This window comes from Diceros bicornis, chromosome X (assembly GCF_020826845.1).
Source record: "Diceros bicornis minor isolate mBicDic1 chromosome X, mDicBic1.mat.cur, whole genome shotgun sequence".
NCBI lineage: Eukaryota > Metazoa > Chordata > Mammalia > Perissodactyla > Rhinocerotidae > Diceros > Diceros bicornis.
Genome location: NC_080781.1, coordinates 41,365,516 through 41,389,466, shown reverse-complemented (window position 1 = coordinate 41,389,466; position 23,951 = coordinate 41,365,516). Strand labels below are relative to the sequence as shown.

The following is a 23,951-nucleotide window of genomic DNA, read 5'->3' as shown; positions in this document are numbered from 1 at the left end:
TGCCACTTCCCCTTCTCACTTCCCTTGTGCTGACCTCCCTTCCCCATGCTGACCACAGGAAACCTCGCTTTCAGGAAAGAGGAGGGCAAGGCAGTGGGCAAGTCAGGATGGGGGATGAAGCAATTACCTCAATGCCTGCTCCACCCCGTGAGGAGGCATACTGAGCACGCCACACTCATTTCACCCTTGTTCAATGCCCCTGTGAGGTTGACCCTGTCGTTGGGGTGGAGATTATGCATCTTAGAGGTGGAGAAACAGGCTCAGAGAAGTTCAAGTGACTTGCCTAAGGTCACACAGCTAGGAAGCTCATCTTGCTCCAAACTCCTATGCTACATTTCCCCTCAGTGAGAATTTGTCCAAGGAGCATTGATTGAGTGCTAAAGGGTTGCTGGGCAGGGCCTGGGGTGCTGGGGATACAGTGACAAACAAAACAGGATCAAGAGCGAGACAGGAAGTAGGAAGGGGAGAGTAGAGGAGGAGGCTCAGAGGAGAGGTGACAGGGGAAAGGTTGGAGCTGAAGAGACCTGCATGATGCCCTCCCCTCCCCCGTGCTGCCCTTCGCCCTCCCAGTTCCTCCTGCCCATGGTTCCTCTTTCCCGCTGACTCTGGGAGCCGGTCAGCCTGCAGAAAGCCAGGCCTCCTCTCTGGCGGAGCTGCAGGGTGCAGGGCTCAGCATGCCTGCCCTGGCGCAGGCCCCTCGGTTGCTGCTGCTGCCTCTGCTGCTGCTGCTTCTCACTCTGCCAGCCACAGGTGAGTGGGGGAGGACCCAGCTGGGCCCCGAGGTGCCCGGGCCCACCACACTCCTGACCATGCCCCCCCCCGCCATGTTACAGGCTCAGACCCCGTACTCTGCTTCACCCAGTATGAGGAATCCTCAGGCAAGTGCAAGGGCCTCCTGGGGGGAGGTGTTAGTGTGGAAGACTGCTGTCTCAACGCTGCCTATGCCTTCCAGGAGCCCGGCAGGAAGCTCTGTCAGGCATGCAGGTTAGGGGGAGCCTGGGGTTGTGGGGAGGCAGAACTGGGCTCATTCCTTCTCTGGGTTTTCCAAGGGTGGCTCCAAGGCCCTGAATATGACCATAGCTCGGGATTTCTCAGCCTCGGTTCTATTGATAATTGGGGCCAGAAAATTCTTTGTTGTGGGAGGCTGACCTGTGCATCGCGGGGTATTTCATAGCATCCCTCCCACTAGATGCCAGTAGCAACTGCCCCTGCCAGTTGCAACAACCAAAATTTCTCCAGACATTGCCGAATGTCCCCTGGGAGCAAAATCACCCCTGGCTGAGAACCACTGCCATGGTTTACATTTATTGAGCACTTCCTGCATACTGGAAGCATTGTGGGTGGGGTGCAGCTCAGGTATTTCTGAAGGTAACTCAAGTCTCCTAATTGTGATGACAGCTCATATTGAGTGCTTACTGTATACAGATGCACTGTGGGGGTGGGAGTTTGGGGAATTCTGAGGGCAGCTCCAGGCCCCTAATTATGATGACACTTCACATTCATTGAGGACTTCTGGCACACCAGATGCATTGCAGAGGTCGAGGGTAGCTGGAGGATTTCTGAGGGTAGCTCTAGTCTCCTAATCATGACACCAGCTTACATGCATTGAGCCTTTACTGTATGCCAGACATTTTTTTTTTTTGTGAGGAAGGTTAGCCCTGAGCTAACATCTGTTGCCAAACCTCCTCTTTTTGCTGAGGAAGTTTGGCCCTGGGCTAACATCCGTGCCCATCTTCCCATCTTCCTCTACTTTATATGGGACGCCGCCAGAGCATGGCTTGATAAGCAGTGCGTAGGTCTGCGCCTGGGATCTGAACCTGCAAACCCCAGGCCACCAAAGCGGAGTGCGCGAACCTAACCGCTACGCCGCGGGGCTGGCTCCTGCCAGACATATTTTTAGCTGCTTACTGTATAGTCTAGATACACCATGGGGATGGGGAGCTCGGGGATTTGCGAAGGCAGTTCTGGGCCCCTGGTCCTGTCAACAGTTCACATCTATTTAGCGTTATGCTGTGCAGGGAGTTGGGAATAGATCTGGGGTATTTCTGACAGGGTCTCTGAGCTCATTGGGATGATGGCTCCTATTTATTAAGCACTTCCTGTTTGCCTGCTACCGTCCACAATGGTGGCCTGGTGGGTTTCTGACAGCTGTTCTGGATCCCTAGTCCTTACATTTGCTTACTGCATGCCTGGCAGTGTCCTTGGGGGTCTTCAAAGGGTAACTTTAGATCCCTGATCATGAAGGTAAATGGCATTTATTAAGCACTTATTGTGTACCCACCTCTTCCCATTCAATCCCCCAACATCCCTAAGAGGTAGGTGCTCTCATCAATCTATTCCACATACATTTATCCCACACCCGTGCCTGGGCCTGCCCACACCGTGCAATGCTGTACACCATCCTTGTCAGCTCGTGCCAGGATGGGAGACATGCTCTTCTTTGCAGGTACCCACGATGGTCACCGTGGTCTGCGTGGGCCCCCTGCTCAGTTACCTGTGCTGAGGGCTCCCAGCTGCGGCACCGGCGCTGCATAGGCTGGGGCGGGCAGTGCTCTGAGAAGGTGGCACCTGGAACCCTCGAGTGGCAGCTGCAAGCCTGTGAGGAACAGCCATGCTGTCCTGGTGAGGAGGATCAGCAAAGTGGACAAGCACTGCCCATTAGCCAGCACTGGGAATGATCAGGACAGAGGCCCTTAGGGTGGGACTGTGCCTGATTCATGAGGTACTAAGGAGGAGGCTGGTGTGGCTGGAGGAGAGTGGTGGGAGGTGAAGTCAGAGGGGGCCTGATCCCTGTGGGCCATGGTGAGGATGTTGGCTTTTATTCTGAGGGGTGTGGGCTGTGGGCAGAGGAGAACCGTGATCTGACTTGGGTTGTGACAGATCTCTCTCGCTGTCAGGAGGAGGACAGCCTGCATGTGGTGAGGGGTGAAGCAGGGGGACCGGTGTGAAGGCTACTGCAATAGTCCAGATGAGCAATGATGGTGGGCCAAGTGTGGCAGAGGATATGGAAACAGGATTGACTTATGTAGGGTTCATGAGGAAGCAAGGACTCCTGAATGACAGCCCCACCTCCATCCTGTCCCCCTCTCTTCTCTTCCACAGAGATAGGTGGCTGGTCCGACTGGGGGCCCTGGGCGCCTTGCTCTGTTACCTGCTCCAAAGGGACCCGGACCCGTCGTCGAGCATGTGATCGCCCCATCCCCAAGTGTGGGGGCCACTGCCCAGGAGAGGCACAGGAGTCAGTGATCTGTGACACCCATCAAGTCTGCCCCAGTGAGTGAGGGCAACCCCAGGGCACTGATGGCAGGCACCCAGGGTGGGTCTCCTGGTTACAGCAGGGAACTGCCAGGGTGGGAGGACTTCAGCATGCATGATCACACTTGGCATTTTCTCACCCCCACCCCACCACAGCACACGGGGCCTGGGCTGCTTGGGGCTCCTGGGGCCCCTGCTCGGGCTCCTGCCGCAGTGAAGCCAGCGCACCTATGGAGAGACGAAGCCGCACGTGTTCTGCACCTGCGCCCTCCACGCAACCTCCCGGGAAGCCTTGCCCAGGGCCAGCCCACGAGCAGCGGGCCTGCACCGGCCTGCCACCCTGCCCAGGTACACCAGGATGAGGCCTCTGACACTCTGCTCTTGATTCGGGCACAGATGTTCTGCCATTTCAGGGGATAGAGATCTTACACCGTGTGACCATGGGGCTCTTCACTTGGGCGCAGTCTGCCTCAAGGGTCTAGGGGCTGAGGGGGGGAGATTGAGGTGGCCTTTCTCCTCACTCCTATCCGCCCCCAACAGTGGCTGGTGGCTGGGGGCCATGGAGCCCTGTGAGCCCCTGTTCTGTGACCTGTGGCCTGGGCCAGACCCAGGAACGACGGACATGTGATCGCCCTGTGCCCCAGCATGGGGGCCCCTCCTGTGCCGGTGATGCCATCCGGACCCATGTCTGCAACTCGGCCGTGCCCTGCCCTGGTCAGCACCTCAAGATGCACCATTTCCATGCCTAAGACCCCACCCTCTCTGCTGCCCAGTCCCTGTTGCTGCTGCCTTGTTTCTGCCTCCAATTCCTCCATTCCTGGCCCTGATGCTTCGGTTCCACCTCTGATCCCCCATTCGCACATCTGATCACCCCCACTCCCTCCCCCAGCCCTCATTCCTTCCTCTGAACCCCCTCGCTGGCTCCCTTCTTCGGTGCGAGACCCTGCTACCCCTGTCTCTGCAGTGAACGGAGAGTGGGGACCCTGGGGGGAGTGGAGCCCCTGTGTCCGCCGGAACATGAAATCCATCAGCTGTGAGGAAATCCCGGGCCAGCAGGCACGCTCAAGGAGCTGCAAGGGCCGCAAGTTTGATGGCCAGCGATGTGTCGGGGAACAACAGGATATCCGGCACTGCTACAACATCCAGCGCTGCCTCTGTGAGTGCCCCCACAGACCGCGCTGTCAGGGGGTGCAGCCCATGGGGGACAGGGGTTTCTGAGTCTCTGATGTGGATCCCATGTCCCTGCAGCCTCTCTCTCACCACCCCACTGAGAATTCTCATTCTGACTCGAGAACCCCCTCCCCTCATTGCAGGGAAAGGCTCATGGTCGGAGTGGAGTACCTGGGGGCTGTGCATGCCCCCGTGTGGACCCAACCCCATCCGCACCCGCCAGCGCCTCTGCACGGCCTCACTCCCCAAGTTCGCGTGAGTGAGGGGCCCAAGTATGCCTAGGAGGGGGTCATGATAGCGATACGTCAGCAGTAACAGTGGGAGAGTGGGCTCCCCCAACCAGGGCTTCCACCACTGGGTCTCAGGTGCCTGCCTTGCCAAGTACCATCTCCCAGCTGCAGGAAGGAGGGGAAAACGAAAGAAGATGCTGAGAAAGAAGATACTGAAGGGAGAATTAGTAGCCTCTGTGCCCTTCAATCAGTCAGTCAGTCACTCAGCCATTCTCCCATTCACTCAGTCCTTCCTGTGTCCGTTTGCTCTGCTCTCAGGTACCCAGGCTTTGATTTGCTCATTCAGTCACTCAGTCACTCATGCCTCCATTCACTTACTCATTCCTTCAGTTGCCCATGCCTCCACGGGTGACTCAATGTCTCACTTAACATCTCACTGCCCCCAGGGACTCAAAGGCCTTTTTGGCAATAGTTGCAGACACACAGAACCCAGATCCCATGGATCCCCCAAAGGATGCAGGTTGGCAAGGCCCTGACAGAAGGCATATGAGGAACAGTCGATGCATGGAAAAGAGACTGCCTCCTCAACCTAGGTCCAGGAAACTGATTGGGCCTCCCCTGGCAGGAAGGGGCTGGGAAAGGCATTCTTGGCATCAAGACTGTGTGAGCAGAGTCCTAGACACAGGTGATCCACCCCCCCAAAGTGTTTCCCAGTGGCCAGGGTGGCCCAGGTGTTGGAGGTGGTTAAAACACTCACTCATCCCGCCCTTATTTCCACATACATCAAACTCCTAGATTAAGGAGGCAGTTCCCCACTCCTGGAAGCCCTGCCATCTGGGAGGTGGTCTCTGGCTGTGGGGTTTAGAGTGGGTCCTGAAGATGAGTTAGGGGTGTTGAATGGAGGCACGAAGGACCTGACAGAGGGAGGGAATGACTGGAGAAAGGACTGATTGAAATTGGGATGGGAGTGAATGGAGGGCTTGCCTTGTGGGAGAAATAACCCAGGCAAAGACCATTCTGGGCATGGGACTGAGTCTGGATAAAGTGGAGGAGAGAGAGAGATTGGCTTGGGGCAGGGATTTGGGCCCAACAGCAAGGCCTTGAATGTCAAGGCAAGGCATTTGGGTTTTTTCCAGGGGGCAATGGGGAGAGATGTAAAGGGTTTTGGAGGTAAGAGAAGGTAGCTCATGTCAACAAGTAACAATTACCAGCATTTATTGGCCACTTACTGTGTACCAGACACCACTCTGAGCACTTTACCTGAATTAACTCATTTATCCTCAGTCAGCCCAGTGAGGTGGGTATTATTATTCCCATTTTTCAGATGAGGGAAACTGAGGCACGGGGAAGATAAAGAAATTGCCCAATAACTCACAGCTAAAACACAGTGTTGGGCACACAGTGGTACTCAGTTAGAGTTTGTTGAATGCATGCTTGCCTTCCCTGAGCTTCTCCCCTCCATTCCCTCCCTAACTCCCCAGGCCCACGATTACCATGGTCGAAGGTCAGGGTGAGAAGAACGTGACCTTCTGGGGGAAACCATGGGCACAGTGTGAGATGCTGCAGGGGCAGAAGTTGGTGGTGGAAGAGAAACGGCCATGTCTACACGCGCCTGCCTGCAAAGACCCTGAGGAATAAGAAGCTCTAACACCTCTCTTCCACTCTGACCCCCTGACCTCTCAGACCTCAATAAACCAATCTCTGCCCCAGGAATGGGACGTTAACATCTTCTAGGCCAAAGGGCACAGAACGGGCCAAGTCGCGGTGGCCTGTTGTGGGAAACAGTATTTTCCGCTGTGGCCACAGTTTGACAGGAGTGATGGCGAGTATCCGTTCCTTCGCCGCTGCCGGAGTCCCAAAGTCTGTGCCTGCTACCCACCCGCGCAGTGCCCAGGGCGCCCAGCACGTCCCTCTGCAGAGCTCCGCGTTACAGGTTTCCTGATTCGCCACTCTCCCTGGCAGGCACTTGCTGATTGGCTGGCTTGCTTGTTATCCATCTCCCCACCTCCTGAAGTTCCCCGGGTTCCCAGCTGCCGGAGCCTCTCGGCCCGCGGATTCCGCGTCTATCGGCGTTGAACCGCAGCAGAGGGGTGGCTGGGGTTGGCGCTCCACCGCGAGAACACCTGCACCCACCCACTCCCAACAACCCAGCTCCAATGCCGCAATTAGCGGCGACAAATAGTTCCACGAGGCGGGGGGCGGACAGAGGAAGTGCCTGCGAGGTGCTCTGAGCTTGGGGGGGTGGGCAAAGAGAAGCTAGAGTTAGCATTTGCCAGGAGGAACCCCCGAGACAAATCCAGACACAGATTCCTTTAGTATTTGTTCATTCATTAAACACTTATTAGCGTCTACTGTATACTAGAGCGAAGTCTGGGCATCTGGGGTGGAGGAGGGCTGGTAGACAGGACATTTGAGCGAGAAAACAGACTCAGGATAAGAGATCCTTTAGTTTGAACATTTATTCAACAGTTATCAACGCCTACTGTATACTAACAATAGCGCTGGACATCATGGGGGATAGGGAAGAAGAGGTGTCAGAGAGTACGTGTCACCACAGTGAAGGGAACAAACCCAGACACTAATGTTCTTAGCATTTGCTCATTCATTTAGCACTGATTAGCACTTACTGAATGCTGGGTCCCTTGTGATGAGACAAATCATAAAGATCATCATAATTATGGTAATAGCTAATACTTAGAGAGTACTTGCTGTGTGCCTGGTAGTGTTTTCAGACTTTTCCATAGCATGAATTCATTTAATACGCAACGAACCTATGAGGGTCAGTATTATCCTCATTTTACCAAGGAGTAAACAGAGGCACAGAAAGGTAGTGGGCCACACGTTTCTGAAGCACCATGTCAGGAGCAGAGTTTAGGACTTTGTGATGTGAGTGGAGGGACACCTCTGTGTGGGAAGGCTGGGATAGGAGACTTGTGACACCTGGGGTCAGGGTGCTCACTTCTCTGGGTCCATTTCCCCTTCTGTAAAATGGGTCAGTTGATGTGTCGAGGTGAAGACGAAGTCAGTGAATGTTTGGTCATCTTGGGAGGAATGAGCCAAAGTGATGGGTTCTGTTTGCTACTACGGAGTGTGAGAGAGGTATGTGTTTACAAGAAAGTGGAAATTTGCCTGTATGTGCGCATTATGAGGCACATATCTTTGTGTATGTGTGATATGCAGACCTATGGGTCTGTGCAAGAATTAAGGATGTATTGAGTGTATGTGGAGTGCGTGTGAAGTTACAACCGTGTGTGCACCATAACACTGTCTGAGTTATAGGAGTGTGCGTGTGTGCATGCATGCACATTAAGGTGGCATGGATATGTATGCGTGTGAGTTATAAACATGAGTATAATACTGATTATTAACATACTCAGGGGTGTCTGTTTCAGAGTCATTGCTCACCAATGCACAACAAAAAATCATTCTTGGATCCCCTTCTGTATGCTCATTCCTGCTAGAGAAGATGGAGACAGTGCAGAGGAGCCTTACCTCTGCCTCGGGGTGTTGAGATACTCCTGGGGGGAATCTTCCTTCCTCTGCTAAACGATCTATAAAAATTTCATTTCTGGAAATTGAGCCACCTGGAGAAAGGGAATGACGCTGGGGGCCACAAGTACTAGGAACCTGGGAATGGGGCCCCTGGGAAGAGGCAGCCTGGAGACAGATTCCTGAGGAGTGCCACTAGGAGCCAGAAAGGTCTGTAGACCTGCAGCTGCTCCTGTCCCCCAGAGGGGGCACCATGGGTCCAGCACAGCTTGTTTGCTTCAGTTACTGAGCAAAACACTGGGGAGCACATACTTCGAAATGTTGAAAAATACCCGAATCATGGGGAGTTTCCCATCTGGGGACCACTGGGATATGGAATGCCAGAGAGGGCCTCCAGGAGAAAGGCGGAAGGAACAGCCAAAGCAAAGGCCTGGAGGTGGGACTGAAGCTGGCTGGGATGGAGGATGGAGTAGAGAATGGTTTGGAAGTATTTGACTTGAGGACTGTGGGAGCCTAGGGGAAGAAGTGATGGAATCTGAGTCCTGGAGGAGGCGATTTCCTGGAGACCTTGGCCAAAGATTATCCTTGAGAGAGAGAAGGAAAGGACATTCCTGGCAGAAGTCACAGCACATGCAAAGATACAGAGGTTGTCTCCCCCCTCTTCGAGGCAGGTTAGGTGATCATTTTTACAGATGACGAAACCAAGTCTCAGAGGATTTACGTCACTTTCCCAGGGGTATAGTGGAGGTCCAGTTTGAACCCAGGCACTCTGACTCCAGACCCCACACCATTACTACCTTGTTTAAACAGGCCAATGATTTAATGAATGAAGAATGAACAAATGAATAAGTGGATGATTCATCTGAAAATCCTGCAGGCAGACGAGACTCCAAATCTGCCTACTTCTTGCCATATCTTCTTCCGCCTCACTTGGTCCACCATCATCACTCACTATGGCCTGCAAGGCCCTGCTCCATCTGGTCCCTGCTAACCTCTCTGACCCCATCTCTTGCCACAATGCCCCTTGCTCACTTTGTTCCAGCCACACTGGCACCTCTTTCTGATGCATTCTTAAAAAAAAAAAAAAAAGTATGGATCACAAAGTGAACATGACCCTTTGGGAATGAATTGGAGTTCTTGGATTCCTTCATCAGTAAAAAGGAAGTGATATTACCCACCCCATAGTATTGTTGTGAGGTTTGGATGAGACAATACATGTAAACAGCTTAGTTAAGCATTGGGTAAGTCAACAAATGTTTGTTTTTAAATGGATTTGTACTTTCATTGTAGTCAGAATCTTATAGGAGCTGACAGGATGGCTTTCATAGCTCACCTCTGCCCAGACTATAAAGGTCATTTGCTCATGTGGCAAACATTATTTTGTACCTACTGTGTGCATACCCTAGGATGGATCTGCCTCTATCTGTGGAAGGTTCTCTGGTGCAGGGAGAGACGGCCATGGGCGCTGATGATGCCAAGTGGTTATCGTGGTATTTGGCTGTGTCCAGGGCAGAGGGATGGGAGTGTATAGACCAAGTGTGTGTGTGTAGAGGGGGAGAGATGGGCACACATCAGGGCTAGAGCTTCATGGAATGTGTCTGGCAGATCTAGGTTTGTTCATGATTGTCTGTGGGTATGTGTTTTGTCTGGGTGTGCATGCTCGTGTGAGTTTCCCTGGGTCTCTGTGTGTCGGTGTGGTGTCTGTGTGTGTGTGTATGTGCATATATATGCATGTATGCATGCATGTCTATATGTGTTACCCTGGGCTTGCGTGTGTCTGTATAGACACCTAAATCAGTGTGTGTTCTCTGTCCATGCCTCCTCGTGTTTCCTTACTTTTGTATGTGTCTATATGTATCTCCACGTATGCGACATTCCCTGTGTGCCTCCAGGCCCCTCACCACGAGGGCAAGGGTGTGTACCCTGCCCAAATGTCCACCTCCGCCTGTCTAATGCTGTCTACGTCGCCCCCGCACCCTTCTCCCTGCCTAGCTAAGCCTGTGTAGACGTGGGAGACTCATCTCCCTGCGGGCTACTGCGCGTGACCCCCACCCCTCTCCTGAGGGGGTTATTTCTCTACTTTTCTGTCTCCGGCTGTGCCTCCATTCCCACTCCCCCAAATGCCTTCTGTGGTTAACATCAACACTGGAAACCGAGTATCAGCGGAGGGTCCTCCCTGTGGGTGCGAGTGAGTGTGAAGACCAGGATGAGGCGGGGTGGGGAGGCTTACCTGACCACCCACCTCGACCCTCCCGACAAACCCTCACCCCGCCCCCACTCCTCAAATTGCGCATCCCCAGTCGGAGTTGGGGGAGGGGAAACAGGATGCGGCGTGGCGCGTGCGCACTGCCGCCTTCAGTACCGCGGACAGCACCTTCGCCCCCGCCTGCCGGCGTGCGCCACCGCCGCCCGGCACTGAAGGCGCGCTGACGTCACTCTCCGTTCCTCTCCAAACTCCCCTTCCCGGTCGCCTTGGTCGCATCCGTGCCGCCGCCAGCCCAGCTGGACTGCACCATGCGAGGCGCGAGATAGGGGGGCACAGGCGCGACCATCCGCGCTGCGGCGGCAGCGACTCAGCGCTGCTTCAGTCTGCAGCGGGCAGCGGCAGAGTCGCGTCGTGCCTGAGAGCGCAGAGGTGCTCCTGGGCCCAGCGCGGTCTGCCCCCGCGGTTCCTGGCCAGACTGCTCCTAGGACCCCCTGCCCCGCGCCGCAGCCATGAACTACCTGCGGCGCCGCCTGTCGGACAGCAACTTCATGGCCAATCTGCCAAATGGGTACATGACAGACCTGCAGCGCCCGCAGCCACCCCCGCCGCCGCCTGCTGCCCCCAGCCCCGGAGCCACGCCCGGTCCCGCGACCGCCACTGCTGAGAGGGCCTCCACGGCCGCCCCCGTGGCCTCTCCTGCCGCCCCTAGCCCCGGGTCCTCAGGGGGTGGTGGCTTCTTCTCGTCTCTGTCCAACGCGGTTAAGCAGACCACAGCGGCCGCGGCCGCTACCTTCAGCGAGCAGGTGGGCGGCGGTTCTGGGGGCGCAGGCCGTGGGGGCGCCGCCGCCAGGGTGCTGCTGGTCATCGACGAGCCCCACACTGACTGGTAAGCCACTGCTGCGGATGTCTTCCCGTGAGCCTGGGTTCCCAGATAGTTCGTGACGAGCAATTATTGAGCACTGCTTGTGTGCAAGGCACCTGGCCCCCATGCCCAAACCCTTTTCCTTTAAATTATTATGCTGGGCGCTTCCTGTGTGCCCCCCCCCGACCCCCGACCCCCCCCCCACCCCGGGCCTTCTTGATCCATACAAGGAGCAGTTATCGGGCGCCTGCTGTGTACCTCCTTCCCAAATATATCCTTCGATATATCCTGTGAGCATTCGAGAGCCTAATGTGCCCTGCCCCCCCAACCCTCGCCCCAAAGCCCTTGTCCTCTAATGGATCTTGTGAGCATTTATCAAGTACCTGCAGTGTGCCTCATCAGGGAGCCATGAATTTTGTGAACATTCACTGAGAGCTTGATACGTGTCTTGTCCCCCTCAACTCTTGCCCTAAGGCTTTCTCTCTAATAGATCTTGTGAGCATGTATCGGGAGTGTGCTATGTGCCCCACCCCAACCCTCTCCTCAAAGACCTTTTAAACTATTTAGTGAACATTGATTGAGTGCCTGTTGTGTATCCCACCCCAGCTTCTCACCAAAAGTGTTGCCTTTAATGGATCCTGTGAACCTCTATTGAATGCCCTCTATATGCTCCAACTCTGGGCCCCCTCTCCAAGGCCTATTTCTCCAAAGGATGTAGGATGCATTTATTAAGTGCCTGATGTATGCCCCATCCCCAAGCCCCTTTCTCAAACATCATTTTCCTCAAATGAGTTCCTTGAGCATTTTTTGAACCTTCAGTGTGTGACTCATCTTCAGACTCTCCCCAAAATCGTTTTCCTACGATGGATCTAGAAAGCGTTTATTGAATGCCTCCTTTATCCCTCGTTCTCAACTACTTTTTCAAAGACCTTTCCTTTGGTGGACTCACCTAGCATTTATCACCTTCGCACTCTGTGACCCTTCTTTAGAGGTTCGTTCCTCTAATGTATTCAGCAAGCATTTATTGAGTGCCTGGTGTTTACCCCATCCCCAAACCCTTTCCCAAATACCTTTTCCTCCAGTGGCTTCAGTCCGCATGTATTGAGCACCTTCTGCATGACCCAACTTTAGACCCTGTCCATAAAGGCCTTTGCCTCCATTTAATACAATGATCAGATATCTAGCACTTGCTGTGTGCACCACTTCAATCCCTCTTTCCAAAGACCTTTTGTTTTTAATCACTCCTTGAAGAATTTGTGCAGCACCTGCTGTGTGCCTAATTCTGTGCCTTCTCCACAAAAGCCTTTCCTCCTGTGGATGGTGAATTAGAAGTTTACATAAATCAATTTCTGCATCCCCATTCCTCTTCCCCAAAAGACTTTTCCTCCAGTGGATCCAGTGATTGTATGCCCATCCCTAGCCCCCCCCCCAAATACCTTTTCTTTTAATGGATCCAGTGAGCATTTATTCATTGTCTGCCAGGTGCTCAGTTCTAATCACCTTCTCCTAAAGGTCTTTTCCTCCAATAGCTCCTGTGAGCATTTATGGAGTGCCTTCTGTATGCTCTATGTTCATACCTCCTCTCGAAAGTCCTTTTCTTCCAGTGGATCCAGTGAGCATGTATGCAGTACCTGTTGTATGTAGGGGGTACACTCCCCTGCATTACCCGTAGGAGAACCTGTGCTAATCATAAAGCCTCTCCCCAGGGTCCTTTCCTTTGATAAATCCAGAGCCCAATTTACAAGGGTTACCCCTTCCCCACTCCCTTCAGTATCCGTAGGATTCCCTCTCCCAATCTTAAGTACATACCTCAAAGGGCCTTTCTTCTATTTAAACCAGTAAACACTTATTGAGCACCAGTTACTATAAAGAGCCATTCTCAACTTCCTCTTTCCAAGTCTGGAAGTTCCTGCCCCTGTCTCAAGAGCTCTCTCTCCAGGGGTCTACTTCAGCCTAAATTTATTGAGTACCAGCTCTGTACTGGTTAGATCACCTCTCCCCCGAGGAGCCCTTACCCAGCAGCCCTTCTCTCTATTTAGAGCCATTTATTCGTTCTACAGATATGTATTGCATACTTTCCATGTGTCAGAGTGTGGGAGGCATTTATTAAGCACTACTATATAGTAGGAGGAACCCTCCTTCAGTTCCACTTTCTTCTAATCCCAACCACTAGCTGGCTTCTCTATACCTTTTCCTCCATTCAGCCCCACAATCATTTAATGAGCACTTATTATATACTACTAAGACCCCGTATTCAATGCCTCTTCTCCTCCCCTTCTTGTAGCCCTAAATCCCCCTTCAGCAATCTCCATCCTGCCTTTCACACTACACAGTCCTGAAAGCTCATAATGTGCACCTACTGTATTTTGGCTAGGTCCCCTTCCCCACTTAGTAGCCATTTTCCCAACTGCCCTTTCCGGCCCAATTAATCCAAAAAGCATTTATTAATCTCAAACAACCACATTCCCATCCCTGCAGCAGGCTCCTGTACTCTTTTCTCCATAAACCCATAAAGCATGTATTGAACACATGCTGCAATTCCTTCACCAACACCCATTCACACAGATACCATCTTGCTGGCTAAATTTGCTCCATTGAAGTCAACTAACCTTAATGAGGCCCCTGCTCTATATTGGTAACCACTCTCCTTTCGACTGCCCTTCTCCACTCCGACCCTCCAGGCAGGTTCTTTGCTGCTTTTTCCTTCGTTCCATCAAGCATTTATTAATTATCTACTGAATACTGACAAGACCCTTCCCCTTTCCATAATCACAAGTCCAGTGTTTTCCATTTTTTCTTCTAACTTGTCCAGCAAGCATTTATTGAGCACTTGCTGAATTCAGTGAAAGATTCTTCCTTTCCACTTATACATCCCAGAAGCCTCCCTTTATCCCAGCAGCTGCTCCAGTCTTTTCTTCCAGGCAATCTAGCAAATATTTATTTAGTGTCTACTATAGCTGGGGTGGGATGGATAAAGGGAGAGAGCCTATGGACACCAGGCTCCGTGTGGGGAACAGAGACCTCTGCATCACCAACTTGCAGGCATTCAGAAGCATGCAAGCTTTAGAGGTTTCAGCCTGGAATAAAGGAGAAGTTGTGCAAACTCGGTAATGGATTGCACAGTCTGACGCCTTTCCCACCAAACCTCACCACTCTCATGCCTTCCTGGGTCTTGAGTCCACCGTGGTTTAAAGTTGCAAACTCTGAGTTAAGACTCATCTCCCCTTTTTAGAGATAATTTAGTCCAGTGTTTTTCAAACTGTGCGTCACCTATCGACTTGTGACCAGCATTTCATTTTCTTCATAAAGTAGGAGAAATGAAAATAGAAAATAACAGAGTGTATTGCACATAGTAAGTGGAATTATTATTTAGTGAAACTGTTACTCTAATAAGAAATATAATCAATAATGTAAACCATATATTATATGTGACATATGCTATATAATACATTTGTTCTACAATGGGTTTATAGTATATAATATATATGTGTATGTTTTTCTTCATGAAATGGAAAAAAATAGAACAGGAAATATCAGACCCCATTGCACATAGTAAAGGTAATTATTTACTGAAACTTTTATTCCAACATATGTATACTTATATACATTCTACTATACATTCTAGATACATCTACACATAATATGTAATATACAATATATTATATTAGACATACTATATTATATTTTCTGTATAACATATGTGTCTTACATAATATATATTACATATATAGGGTAGGTTATTATGTAAATATGTGTATAGTAGGTTATATAAACTATATTTTTTCTTCTGGCTTCTTTTCTTAGACTCCCCTGGAAGCAGACCCTGAGGCTCTGAGATTTGCATGCAGATTTATTGGGGACAGTTCTTGGGAACAACACCTGTTGCGGGGGAGGAGTGGGAGAAGCAGGATTTGGCAGAGGGAAAGGTTGAGTTCTGATGCAGCCACAACAGAGGCCCCAGCCAGTCATCTGGGAAGCTCTGGAGCTGGGATGCCCCTTCAGAGGTGTCCCAATGGAGGTGGGGTGTCCAGGCTTTTGTGTTCCTGCATCGGTCCATCATTGGCCTCATGCTGCTCCCTGGGGAGAGGCATGATCTTGGGGAAGGCAATTTCCAGGGAGGGACAGCACTATGAGCCTTCAGCAACAGATATCCCCAGAAGCTGGGGGACAAATGTGAAGACCTGAAGAAGGGGGGTGGTGAGGATCTGGGTGGAGCACACAGTCCACCCCCTGTACTGCTCAGATTCACTTGCTCCTTAGAGTAAGTTCATCCCATCTGGGAATAGCATTTCCAGGATTGTAATTGATCTTGTTTTCTGAGGGAAACTTGCAAGAACAGGTAGTGGGATGAACTACAGCCTCCACTGCAGTTGATAATGTGGCATAAATAAATGATATGCAGTCTCCTTCCTCTCCTATACCTTCTGGATTCCCCTCACCCTCAGCTGGCACGTCTCTTGGTCTCAGTGGCTTACCTGGTGAGTGATCCTTTCCCTCATCCTTGAGGAATCTCTGAGCCCTTGGTCCCGAGGCTCTCCTCAGGCTGTGGCTGTAGTACTTGTCCATTTGCCATCAAAGTTGAGCAAGGAGTACCAACAGATGCCCAAGCAGATCACCTGGGTGCCAAACATATTCCTCCCTGCCCCCACTGTGTAACAGCACCCCTACCTCCTCCTCATGATCAGGGTCGCATACCTCTGCCAAGGCAGTGACTCCTTTTCATGTCCATTGGCTTGCGAAACCTGAAGTGTCCAGGTAGCAGTCAAAGCTTAGAATGTAATGGGATTCTTGCTGTGTCCCCTGGTAGCAGTGTTCCCCTTGGTGAACCAGGACCTCTAACCTTTCAGAGCCCTGAGGGAACAGGAAGCACACATTCCAAAAGTGCATCACTGGGATTGATGGTAAGCTGTGCCACTCCTACTTTCACCTCTGAGTTCTGAGACCCATGGATTCTACCTATTAGGAACACAGCACAAACAACAGTCATTGATTTAGAGTGTACACCGTGTTTAGAGGATGGTGCTCCATTCTTGCACGGTATCACCTCCAAGCTGGGGTCTGATTGTTCCTTCGTTCTATCAGGCCAGCAGCTTCTGGGTGGTGTGGTATATAATGTCATCAGTTGATTCCACGGTCCTGGGCCCACTTTTCACCTCCTTTGCTGTAGTGTGTCCTTCAGTTTGATGCAGTGTTATGTGGGATCCCATACTGGTGGATCAAACATTGTGCAAGCCCTTGGATGGTGATGCTGGCTATGCTCTTGCAGTCAGGAAAGGCAAACCCATATATAGAATATTCCAGTCAAGATGAATCATTACTCTTTCCAGGGTGGAAGGGCCCCAGTGTAGTCAGCTTGCCATGAAGTGGCTGGTCGGTCTTCTTGAGGGATGGTGCCATGTCAGGGACTCAGTTTTGGTCTCTGTTGCTGGCAGATTGGACATTCAGCAATAAATCTGTAGACCCCACAAATAGCCTCTATCTCTGCTACTCTTGCCACTTCATTCATGTGCCCATCTGCTAGCACTGGGGTGGCTGATTTGAGAGGCTGGCTGACATCATCTGGCTGACTCATTCTGTCTACCTGGTTGCTTAGTGCCACTTCCATGGTGGATGCTGTCTGGTGGGTGTTAACACACAAAACAGATCTTCACTTCTCACTTTTTGCCCACTCCCATATGTCCACCAACATTTCTGTGTCTGAGAACCCCTTGTCCTAATCTTCCAATGTTTTTTCTTCAAGGCCTCTGACTAATCAGCCAAGCCATTCACTACTGCCCATCAGTGAATATTTTTTCTAATCTTGGGCCACTTCTCTTTCCCCACAAAGTAGATGACCAGGTGCACAGCCCAAAGCTCTGCCCATTGGGAGCTCTGCCCCTGTTTTCAAGGCCACTCCGAGTGGGGCTCTAGTGCAGCTGCTGTCCATTTTTGGCTTCCACCCACATACCAAGCCAACCTATTTGTGAACCAACCTTCAGCTTTTTCTTCCTTCATCTGCTGGTTGTAAGAAGTCCCCTTAGTGAGCTGAGGGAGACGCTAGCGCAACTGTGGATGACGGGCATCTGGGTTACCTGCCCAGGTAGCTTGCTTGATCCTGCTTGGTCCTGCTGGACCCATCTGGCTTTATTATTTGGCAGGCCTGGCAGGACCTAGCTCATAATGGGCACTTCTGGATGCATGGTCATTTGGTGCCCCATGGTCAAGCATTCTGTCTCTATCAGGGCCCAGTATTGCAGCGGGATTTGTTTCTCAAAAGGCATGTAATTCTCTGCTACAGATGGCATGGCCTTGCTCCAGAACCCCAAAGGCCTCCCACTCAGGCTTCCCATAAGCTCCACACTGCATCTTTTCCCACTACTGTAACCTCCATCATCATAGGCTCTGCCAGATCATATGGCCTGAGTGGCAGGACTGCTTGCACCACAGCCTGGACCTGCTACAGAGCCCTTTTCTGCCCTGGCGCCCACTCAGGGATGGCAGCCTTATGTGTCACCTGAAATATGGGTCAGAGCAGTATTTCCAGGTGTGGAATAAGCTGCCCCCAGAACTTGAAGAGGCCCACCAGGTGTGCTTTTTTCTTCATGGTGGGAGGTGCAAGATGTAATGCTTTGCCCTATTCTTTGGAGGGGCTGACCTGGTATGCCTTGGACCACTAGATCCCCCAAAATTTTACTAACATGGCAGGCCCTTGAGTCTTTGTAGGGTTTACCTCCCACGCTCTGAAGTACATATGTCTTATGAAGGCAATGTGCTAACCATCTCTTGCTCATCTTGCCCAATCAATATGATGAAATCAATATAGCAGTTCAGTGTGATATTGTGTGGGATGTCCAGATGGTCCAGGTCCCTTTGGACTATATGATGACACAGAGTGAGAAAGATAAGATAGCCCTATGGCAAGACTATCAACGAATATTGTTGTCAGTCCCATGTGGGTGTGAACTGCTTCTGATTCTCTTCTGATTCACTGAATCAGTGGCCACCTGCCGTACCTGAGGTCTTTCAATCTGTTCTGGCAATGACAGCATGTCCAGTACAGCAGCTTCAATCAGGGCTACTACTTGGTTGAGCTTGCAGTAGTCTACAAGCATTCTCCAGGATTCATCCAGCCTCCTCAGGGGCCAAACCGGTTAATTCAGTGGAGATATGATGGAACTAACACCCTTGAGTCCTTTAGATCTTTCAGAGTGGCACTGATTTCCACCATCACCCCTAGGATAGATATAATATTGTCTTTGATTTACTGTTTTGATCAGGGGAGGGGAATATAGTTTCAGAGGCTTCCATTTGGACTTCCCCACTACAATAGCTCTTACCCCACAGGACAAAGAACCCATGTTGCGGTTCTGACAACTATAGATATGTCCATTCCAATTATGCATTTGTGAGCTGGGGAAGTGACCACTGGGTGGATCTGTGGACCCACTGGACCCACGGTGAGCAGGACCTGGGCCAGGACTTCATTTATTACCTTACCACTACTGTGCTTCTCAACACGGCTGGTGCCACTCTCACCAGCATATTCCTTATTGATTTTGCAAGTTGGGTATATCTTCTGGGCCCTCCTATAGAGCATAGTCAGATGGTGGGTTTTCCACACTTAAGTAGTATATCTACTCTAACATGTCTGCTTCTCTGAGCCCTTTGATCCTTTCTTTCACAATCTGCCATGGAAGTTCTGGCGTTTCTGCTTCACTTGGTGTGGGCCATTGTTTTCTCCAAGCTTCCACAAATCATCCTAGCAGTGGTTCAGCAACATCTCCTAGAGTCTTTGACAGGGATTTAAGTTCTGTGTCCAGGGAGAGTGCTCCTACATCGTGTTCCATCCCCTTGATCCATTGTCCTCAGGATCCATACTCATGCATACTTTCCCAGTTCCTGTCAATACATGTTACCCAGATTCTTCAGCTTCTGCATATTGTTCCTCTCATTCCTTTATAAGCTTAGGGCCTCTCCAGTCAGCTTGTGCTAGGATTTGACCCTGGTTATTCATCTGGTTGCCGAGAAAGGAGAGGGGGTGGATTCTGAAAGGGGCAAGAATTGTCTTATAAGGAACCTGCTTCATTAGAGGCCTCTGCATTATCTTCAAGCAGAAGGAAGGTCTATATTCTAACAAGGAGGAGTGGCTACTTCTATAGATCCGGTGGGTTCAGGTGAATCTGTAAGTTCAAGGTGTTACATGCATCTTCCCAGACATCCCCATCCCAAGTCTCAGGGTTCCATTTCTGTCCCATTGGGGCCCTGAGAATGGCCTAGGAGATGTGCTTGGCCTGAGAATTCAACCTTCTCTGAAGCTCTGCTACACTTACAATTAAGTCCTAAGCCTGGTCCTCCCCTCTATCTGCCCTCTGGTTGTAGGAGATTAAGGTTTCCTTAGATGCAGCCAAGGAGGTCCTCTGGCTTTCGCATTTTGCCTTGAGTTGGTGATTTTTCACCCTGAGGTTGTCAAATCTTTCTTCAGATAATCAATGGCGTTTAGCAAATAGTGCCCCAAGTCTGGTTGCCATTTCCCTCACACCTCTCAAGTATCAAGTGCATTCCCTTCCGCCAATATCTCGTTACAATCCACCGTCAGTAAAAGTTACTGCTGCTCCAAAACCCCAAGAGCCTGCACTGTGATTCTCCCCCTCAGGAGAATAAACTCACTGCGTCTTTTTCCACTACTGACACCTTCGGTATCGTAGGATCTGCCAGATCATATGGCCTAAGTGGCATCCTGCTTGCACCACAGCCCAGACCTGCTGCAGAACGCTTTGTGTTGCTACAGCATGTCAGGAGCTATCTGTGCTTCACCTCCCACCGATGATGGCTCTTCATTGCCTGCTGGCTTCTGGATGACTTAGCTGCAGAATGCCGTTAGAATCTTCTTTGTAGTTTGACTTCTCTAGCCTACTGTTTTAGGTTGGGTTCTCTGGAAACAGATTTTGAGGCAGAAATTTGCATGCAGGAGGCTTATTGAGGAGTGCCTTTGGGATCAACACCTGTAGGGACGGCAAGGTTGGGCAGAGGCCTCAGCTGATCCTAGGGGGAGCTCTGGTACTGGGATGGCCCTTCAGAGTCAGCCCGTACTGAGGCAAAGAGGCTGGCCTTTGTACTCACTCACAGACCAGATATAAGCCATGGGCTACCTGAAGTAGATATAACCTTGGCCAAGGCAGTTTCCTGTGACAGAAGACAATTCCCAGTGGGGCGCAGCCATGAGCTTTCAACAGCTGATATTCAGAGTTCATTGGCCCTGAAGAGGAGATCTGAGCAAAGCATCACAGTATCCACTACACTTATGGTCAAAAAAGTTTGAAAAATAGTGATGTACTCTACACTCATCATCACTTTATAGATGAAAAATATGCAGGTCTGAGAGAGATTCTCTTCTAACACTTGTGAGAGGACAGTGTCAGTGAGGGAGTGTGTGTGTGTGTGTGTGTGTGTGAGAGAGAGAGAGAAAGAGAGGAGAAAATAGCTGTGCTTGGGGTCTTTGGAGCATGTCAGTGAAGTCACCAGGGCCTGTTCATACTATGTGTGTGTGTCAGAGACCCTGACTGTGTGCAAGTAGGTGACCCCGGGAGTGGCTCCCCTCCTCATTCCCCTTCTATGAGAAACCTGGTTGGGGATGAGCTTCTGTCTGTGGAGAATCCTGTCAGGTAGGAATCCTGGGCCTGGAGGAGGAGGCCACGGGAAACCCAGCCCAGCTGGGGATGGGCCCAAGGACAGTGACATAGCAGTTCGTGCTGTGCCTACTGCTGCTCCTACCCCTCTCCTATGGCTTCCCCTCACCCTCAGCTGCATTTCTTCCCACCCTCATCATTGCTGCCTCCAGCTTCTGTAGAACCACAGCCAGCCTGCGCTCCTCGGTCTGCTCCTCCTTTTCTCATACAGCTGCCCACCTACAGCTGTTGTGTCTCTCAGAGCACACGACCACACGTGGTGAATGTGCTCCTCCTTGGGAAAGGGCCAGAGAGCAGAGGGATGCTTCAGGGAGCACAAGCAGACACGGGCACTGAGACATACCCAGGCACACTTCATATATATGTATTCTCTAAGGTTCTTTCCCTTTTACAAACCTCCATGCATTTTCAAAGTATATTACAGTTTACAAAGCACTCTTCATTTTGCAAAGCTTTTCAAAAACATTTATGATAGCAGTATGACAAGCTGATCATACTTTGGGAAATGCTTGCTCTCTGTGGTTTAAGGACTTATTTTATAGTGTGCAATGTCCTTTGACATTTACACACCTACATGAGGATTACAATAGACTTTACTGTTTACAAAGCACTGTTGAATTTTTCAAAGTGTTTCAACAATTATAAAGTACTTTATGATTTCTCTAGTGGCAATGAAGGGGCAAAGGGGTCAAAGAACTGGTCTGGGTTTTGTCTTCCTGAGATTTGAACATTGATGGATGTGGTCTGCTTTTCCTCTCCAGGGCGAAATACTTCAAAGGGAAAAAGATCCATGGAGAAATTGACATTAAAGTAGAACAGGTTAGTTGGGGCAGGTGGACCTGGGGTCAACTGTCCAGACTGAAAACTGAGTGGTTATTTTTGTGTGATGTGAATGAATCACCGATTTTTTTTTTCCTTCCTAGGCTGAATTCTCTGATCTCAACCTCGTGGCTCACGCCAATGGCGGGTTCTCTGTGGACATGGAAGTTCTTCGGAATGGGGTGAAGGTCATGCGGTGAGTATAAAAAGAGTACCTTAGTGTTATGGGAGCAGCATAAGGACTCCCTTAGAGCTGAGGAGGAGTCCCCATATCACCACGCATCCTTCTATGAGCAAGAACTTAGGCACATCACAAGCCAAGACATGGAAACAACCTAAGTGTTTGTCAACGGATGAATGGATAAAGAAGGTATGATATATATATACAGTGGAATATTACTCAGCCGTGAGAAAGAAGGAAATCTTGCCATTTGCGACAACATGGATGGATCTTGAGGACATCATGCTTGCTAAGTGAGATAAATTAGACAGAGAAAGACAAATACTGTATGATGTCTCTTATCTGTGGAATCTAAAAAAGCCAAACTTGGAAAAACAGGGAGTAAAAAGGTAGTTACCAGGGGCTGGGGGGTGTAGGAATAGGAGAGATGTTGTTTAAGGGTACATACTTTCAACTAGTAGATAAATAAGCCCTGGAGATCTAATGCACAGCGTGGAAAATATAGACAATAGTATTGTGTTATAATCATCAAACCTACTAAGAGACTAGATCTTAATCATTCCCACCACAAAAAAGAAATGATAATTATGTGACATGATAGAGGTGCTAAGTAATGCTACAATGGTAATCATATTACAATATATAAATGTATCAAATCAACATGTTGTACACCTTAAACTTACACAATGTAATATGTCAAATATATTTCATTTTTTTAAAAAAAGAACTTCGGTATAGAGTGTGGAAACATAGCTTCTCTTCTGAAGAAGAACCAAGGATTTCAACAGACCACAAGCCAAACTTTTCAGTTTTTAATTCAACAAACATTTCTTGAGCATCTACTGCATGCCAGGTGCTGCTCTCAGCATTTTACATTCAACAAATATTTATTGAGCACCTACCATGTACCAGGAGCTATTCTACATGCTGAGGACCTGGCAGGGAACAAACAGACCAAAAAACAAAACAAAACAAAAAACCCCTCTGCCCTCATGAAGCTTACATTCTACTGTGGGATACACACAATAAACAAATAAAAAAGAAAATGTAAAAGTGCTAAGAAAAAATATATAGCAGCAAAGGAATGTGGGGATTGTTGCATGGTAGAGGGGTCTGCAATTTGGGTAGGATAGACTGATAGTGTGAGGGGCATTTGAGGAAAGACCTGAAGGAGGTGAACGAGTGGTCCATGCAGATATCTAGGGGGGAAATGTTTCAGGCAGAGGGAACAGCCCTGAGGCTAGAATTTATTCTGGGCATCATCCTTTGACAATAGCTAGTAGTCTGAGAGATTGCGACCAGGGAGCTGTCAGAGCTGAGTGGACAGCTGCAAGCTGACCTTGGTGCGGAGAGGAGCAGTAGGAAAGGCTTAAGGGGGTCACGAGATGGGGAAAGGGTAGAAAGGGTGTGTGTGGTGGAGGGAACAGCTTGTGCATGTGTGCTGAGGTGAGAAACCACTTTGCAATTTCTAGGAGCTGTGCAGATTTAGAAACTTGGTCTTTATTCGAAGGGTGGTGAGGAACTTCTGGGGGGACCCTCAACACTTCTACCCCTGCCACCCCAGGTCTCTGAAGCCGGACTTTGTGCTGATCCGCCAGCACGCCTTCAGCATGGCACGGAATGGAGACTACCGCAGTTTGGTCATCGGGCTGCAGTATGCCGGAATCCCCAGCGTTAACTCTTTGCATTCTGTCTACAACTTCTGTGACAAGCCCTGGGTGGTAAGTGGCTGGAAGGTGCTCCTGACAGAGGGAATAGCGCAGGCATGCATGTGCGCGCTCGAAATCACTCTGTGATTTGGGGGAACTGAGGGAGTTTGGAATCTTGGAGTCCCAGCTTGGAGACTCCCTCCAGGTGAAGCACTTGCTGACCTGTCTCTCCTGGCTCTCATAGTTTGCCCAGATGGTTCGACTGCACAAGAAACTGGGAACAGAGGAATTCCCTCTGATCGATCAGACCTTCTACCCCAATCACAAAGAGATGGTGAGTCTGAGGAAAGGAGAGTGGGCGGGAGGGAAAAGCGTCGTGCCTGCCGCAATAATATTGCCAATGAATGGGTTACCAATGGTGTGCT

General features: G+C 50.4%; 2 protein-coding genes across 3 annotated transcripts in view; both read left to right on the top strand.

The window, feature by feature from the left end:
- The first annotated feature begins 130 nt into the window (after positions 1–130).
- Positions 131–6,816, top strand: CFP (complement factor properdin). Its single transcript, XM_058535757.1, has 9 exons — positions 131–750; positions 834–984; positions 2,447–2,622; positions 3,103–3,273; positions 3,412–3,603; positions 3,796–3,969; positions 4,220–4,411; positions 4,569–4,680; positions 6,137–6,816. The coding sequence occupies exons 1-9, from the start codon at positions 675–677 to the stop codon at positions 6,291–6,293; spliced, it is 1,401 nt and encodes a 466-aa protein (XP_058391740.1). The 5' UTR covers positions 131–674; the 3' UTR covers positions 6,294–6,816.
- Positions 6,817–10,736: 3,920 nt separating this feature from the next.
- The window catches only part of SYN1 (synapsin I), a 43,778-nt gene continuing 30,563 nt past the window's right edge, over positions 10,737–23,951 (top strand). For both annotated transcript variants that reach the window (XM_058535747.1, XM_058535748.1), the window contains exons 1-5: positions 10,737–11,236; positions 21,639–21,696; positions 21,801–21,892; positions 23,442–23,598; positions 23,771–23,860. In XM_058535747.1, coding sequence (XP_058391730.1) covers positions 10,860–11,236; positions 21,639–21,696; positions 21,801–21,892; positions 23,442–23,598; positions 23,771–23,860 — 774 coding nt within the window. In that variant the 5' untranslated portion in view covers positions 10,737–10,859. The remainder of the gene's footprint in view (positions 11,237–21,638; positions 21,697–21,800; positions 21,893–23,441; positions 23,599–23,770; positions 23,861–23,951) is intronic.

What these genes read in the sequence shown, in the direction of transcription:
- CFP (XM_058535757.1), top strand. Translation starts at nt 675, where the DNA reads ATGCCTGCCCTGGCGCAGGCCCCTCGGTTGCTGCTGCTGCCTCTGCTG. An exon ending in AAGCTCTGTCAGGCATGCAG is followed by an intron (nt 985 to 2,446) that starts GTTAGGGGGAGC and finishes TCTTCTTTGCAG; the next exon opens with GTACCCACGATGGTCACCGT. An exon ending in CGGCCTGCCACCCTGCCCAG is followed by an intron (nt 3,604 to 3,795) that starts GTACACCAGGAT and finishes CGCCCCCAACAG; the next exon opens with TGGCTGGTGGCTGGGGGCCA.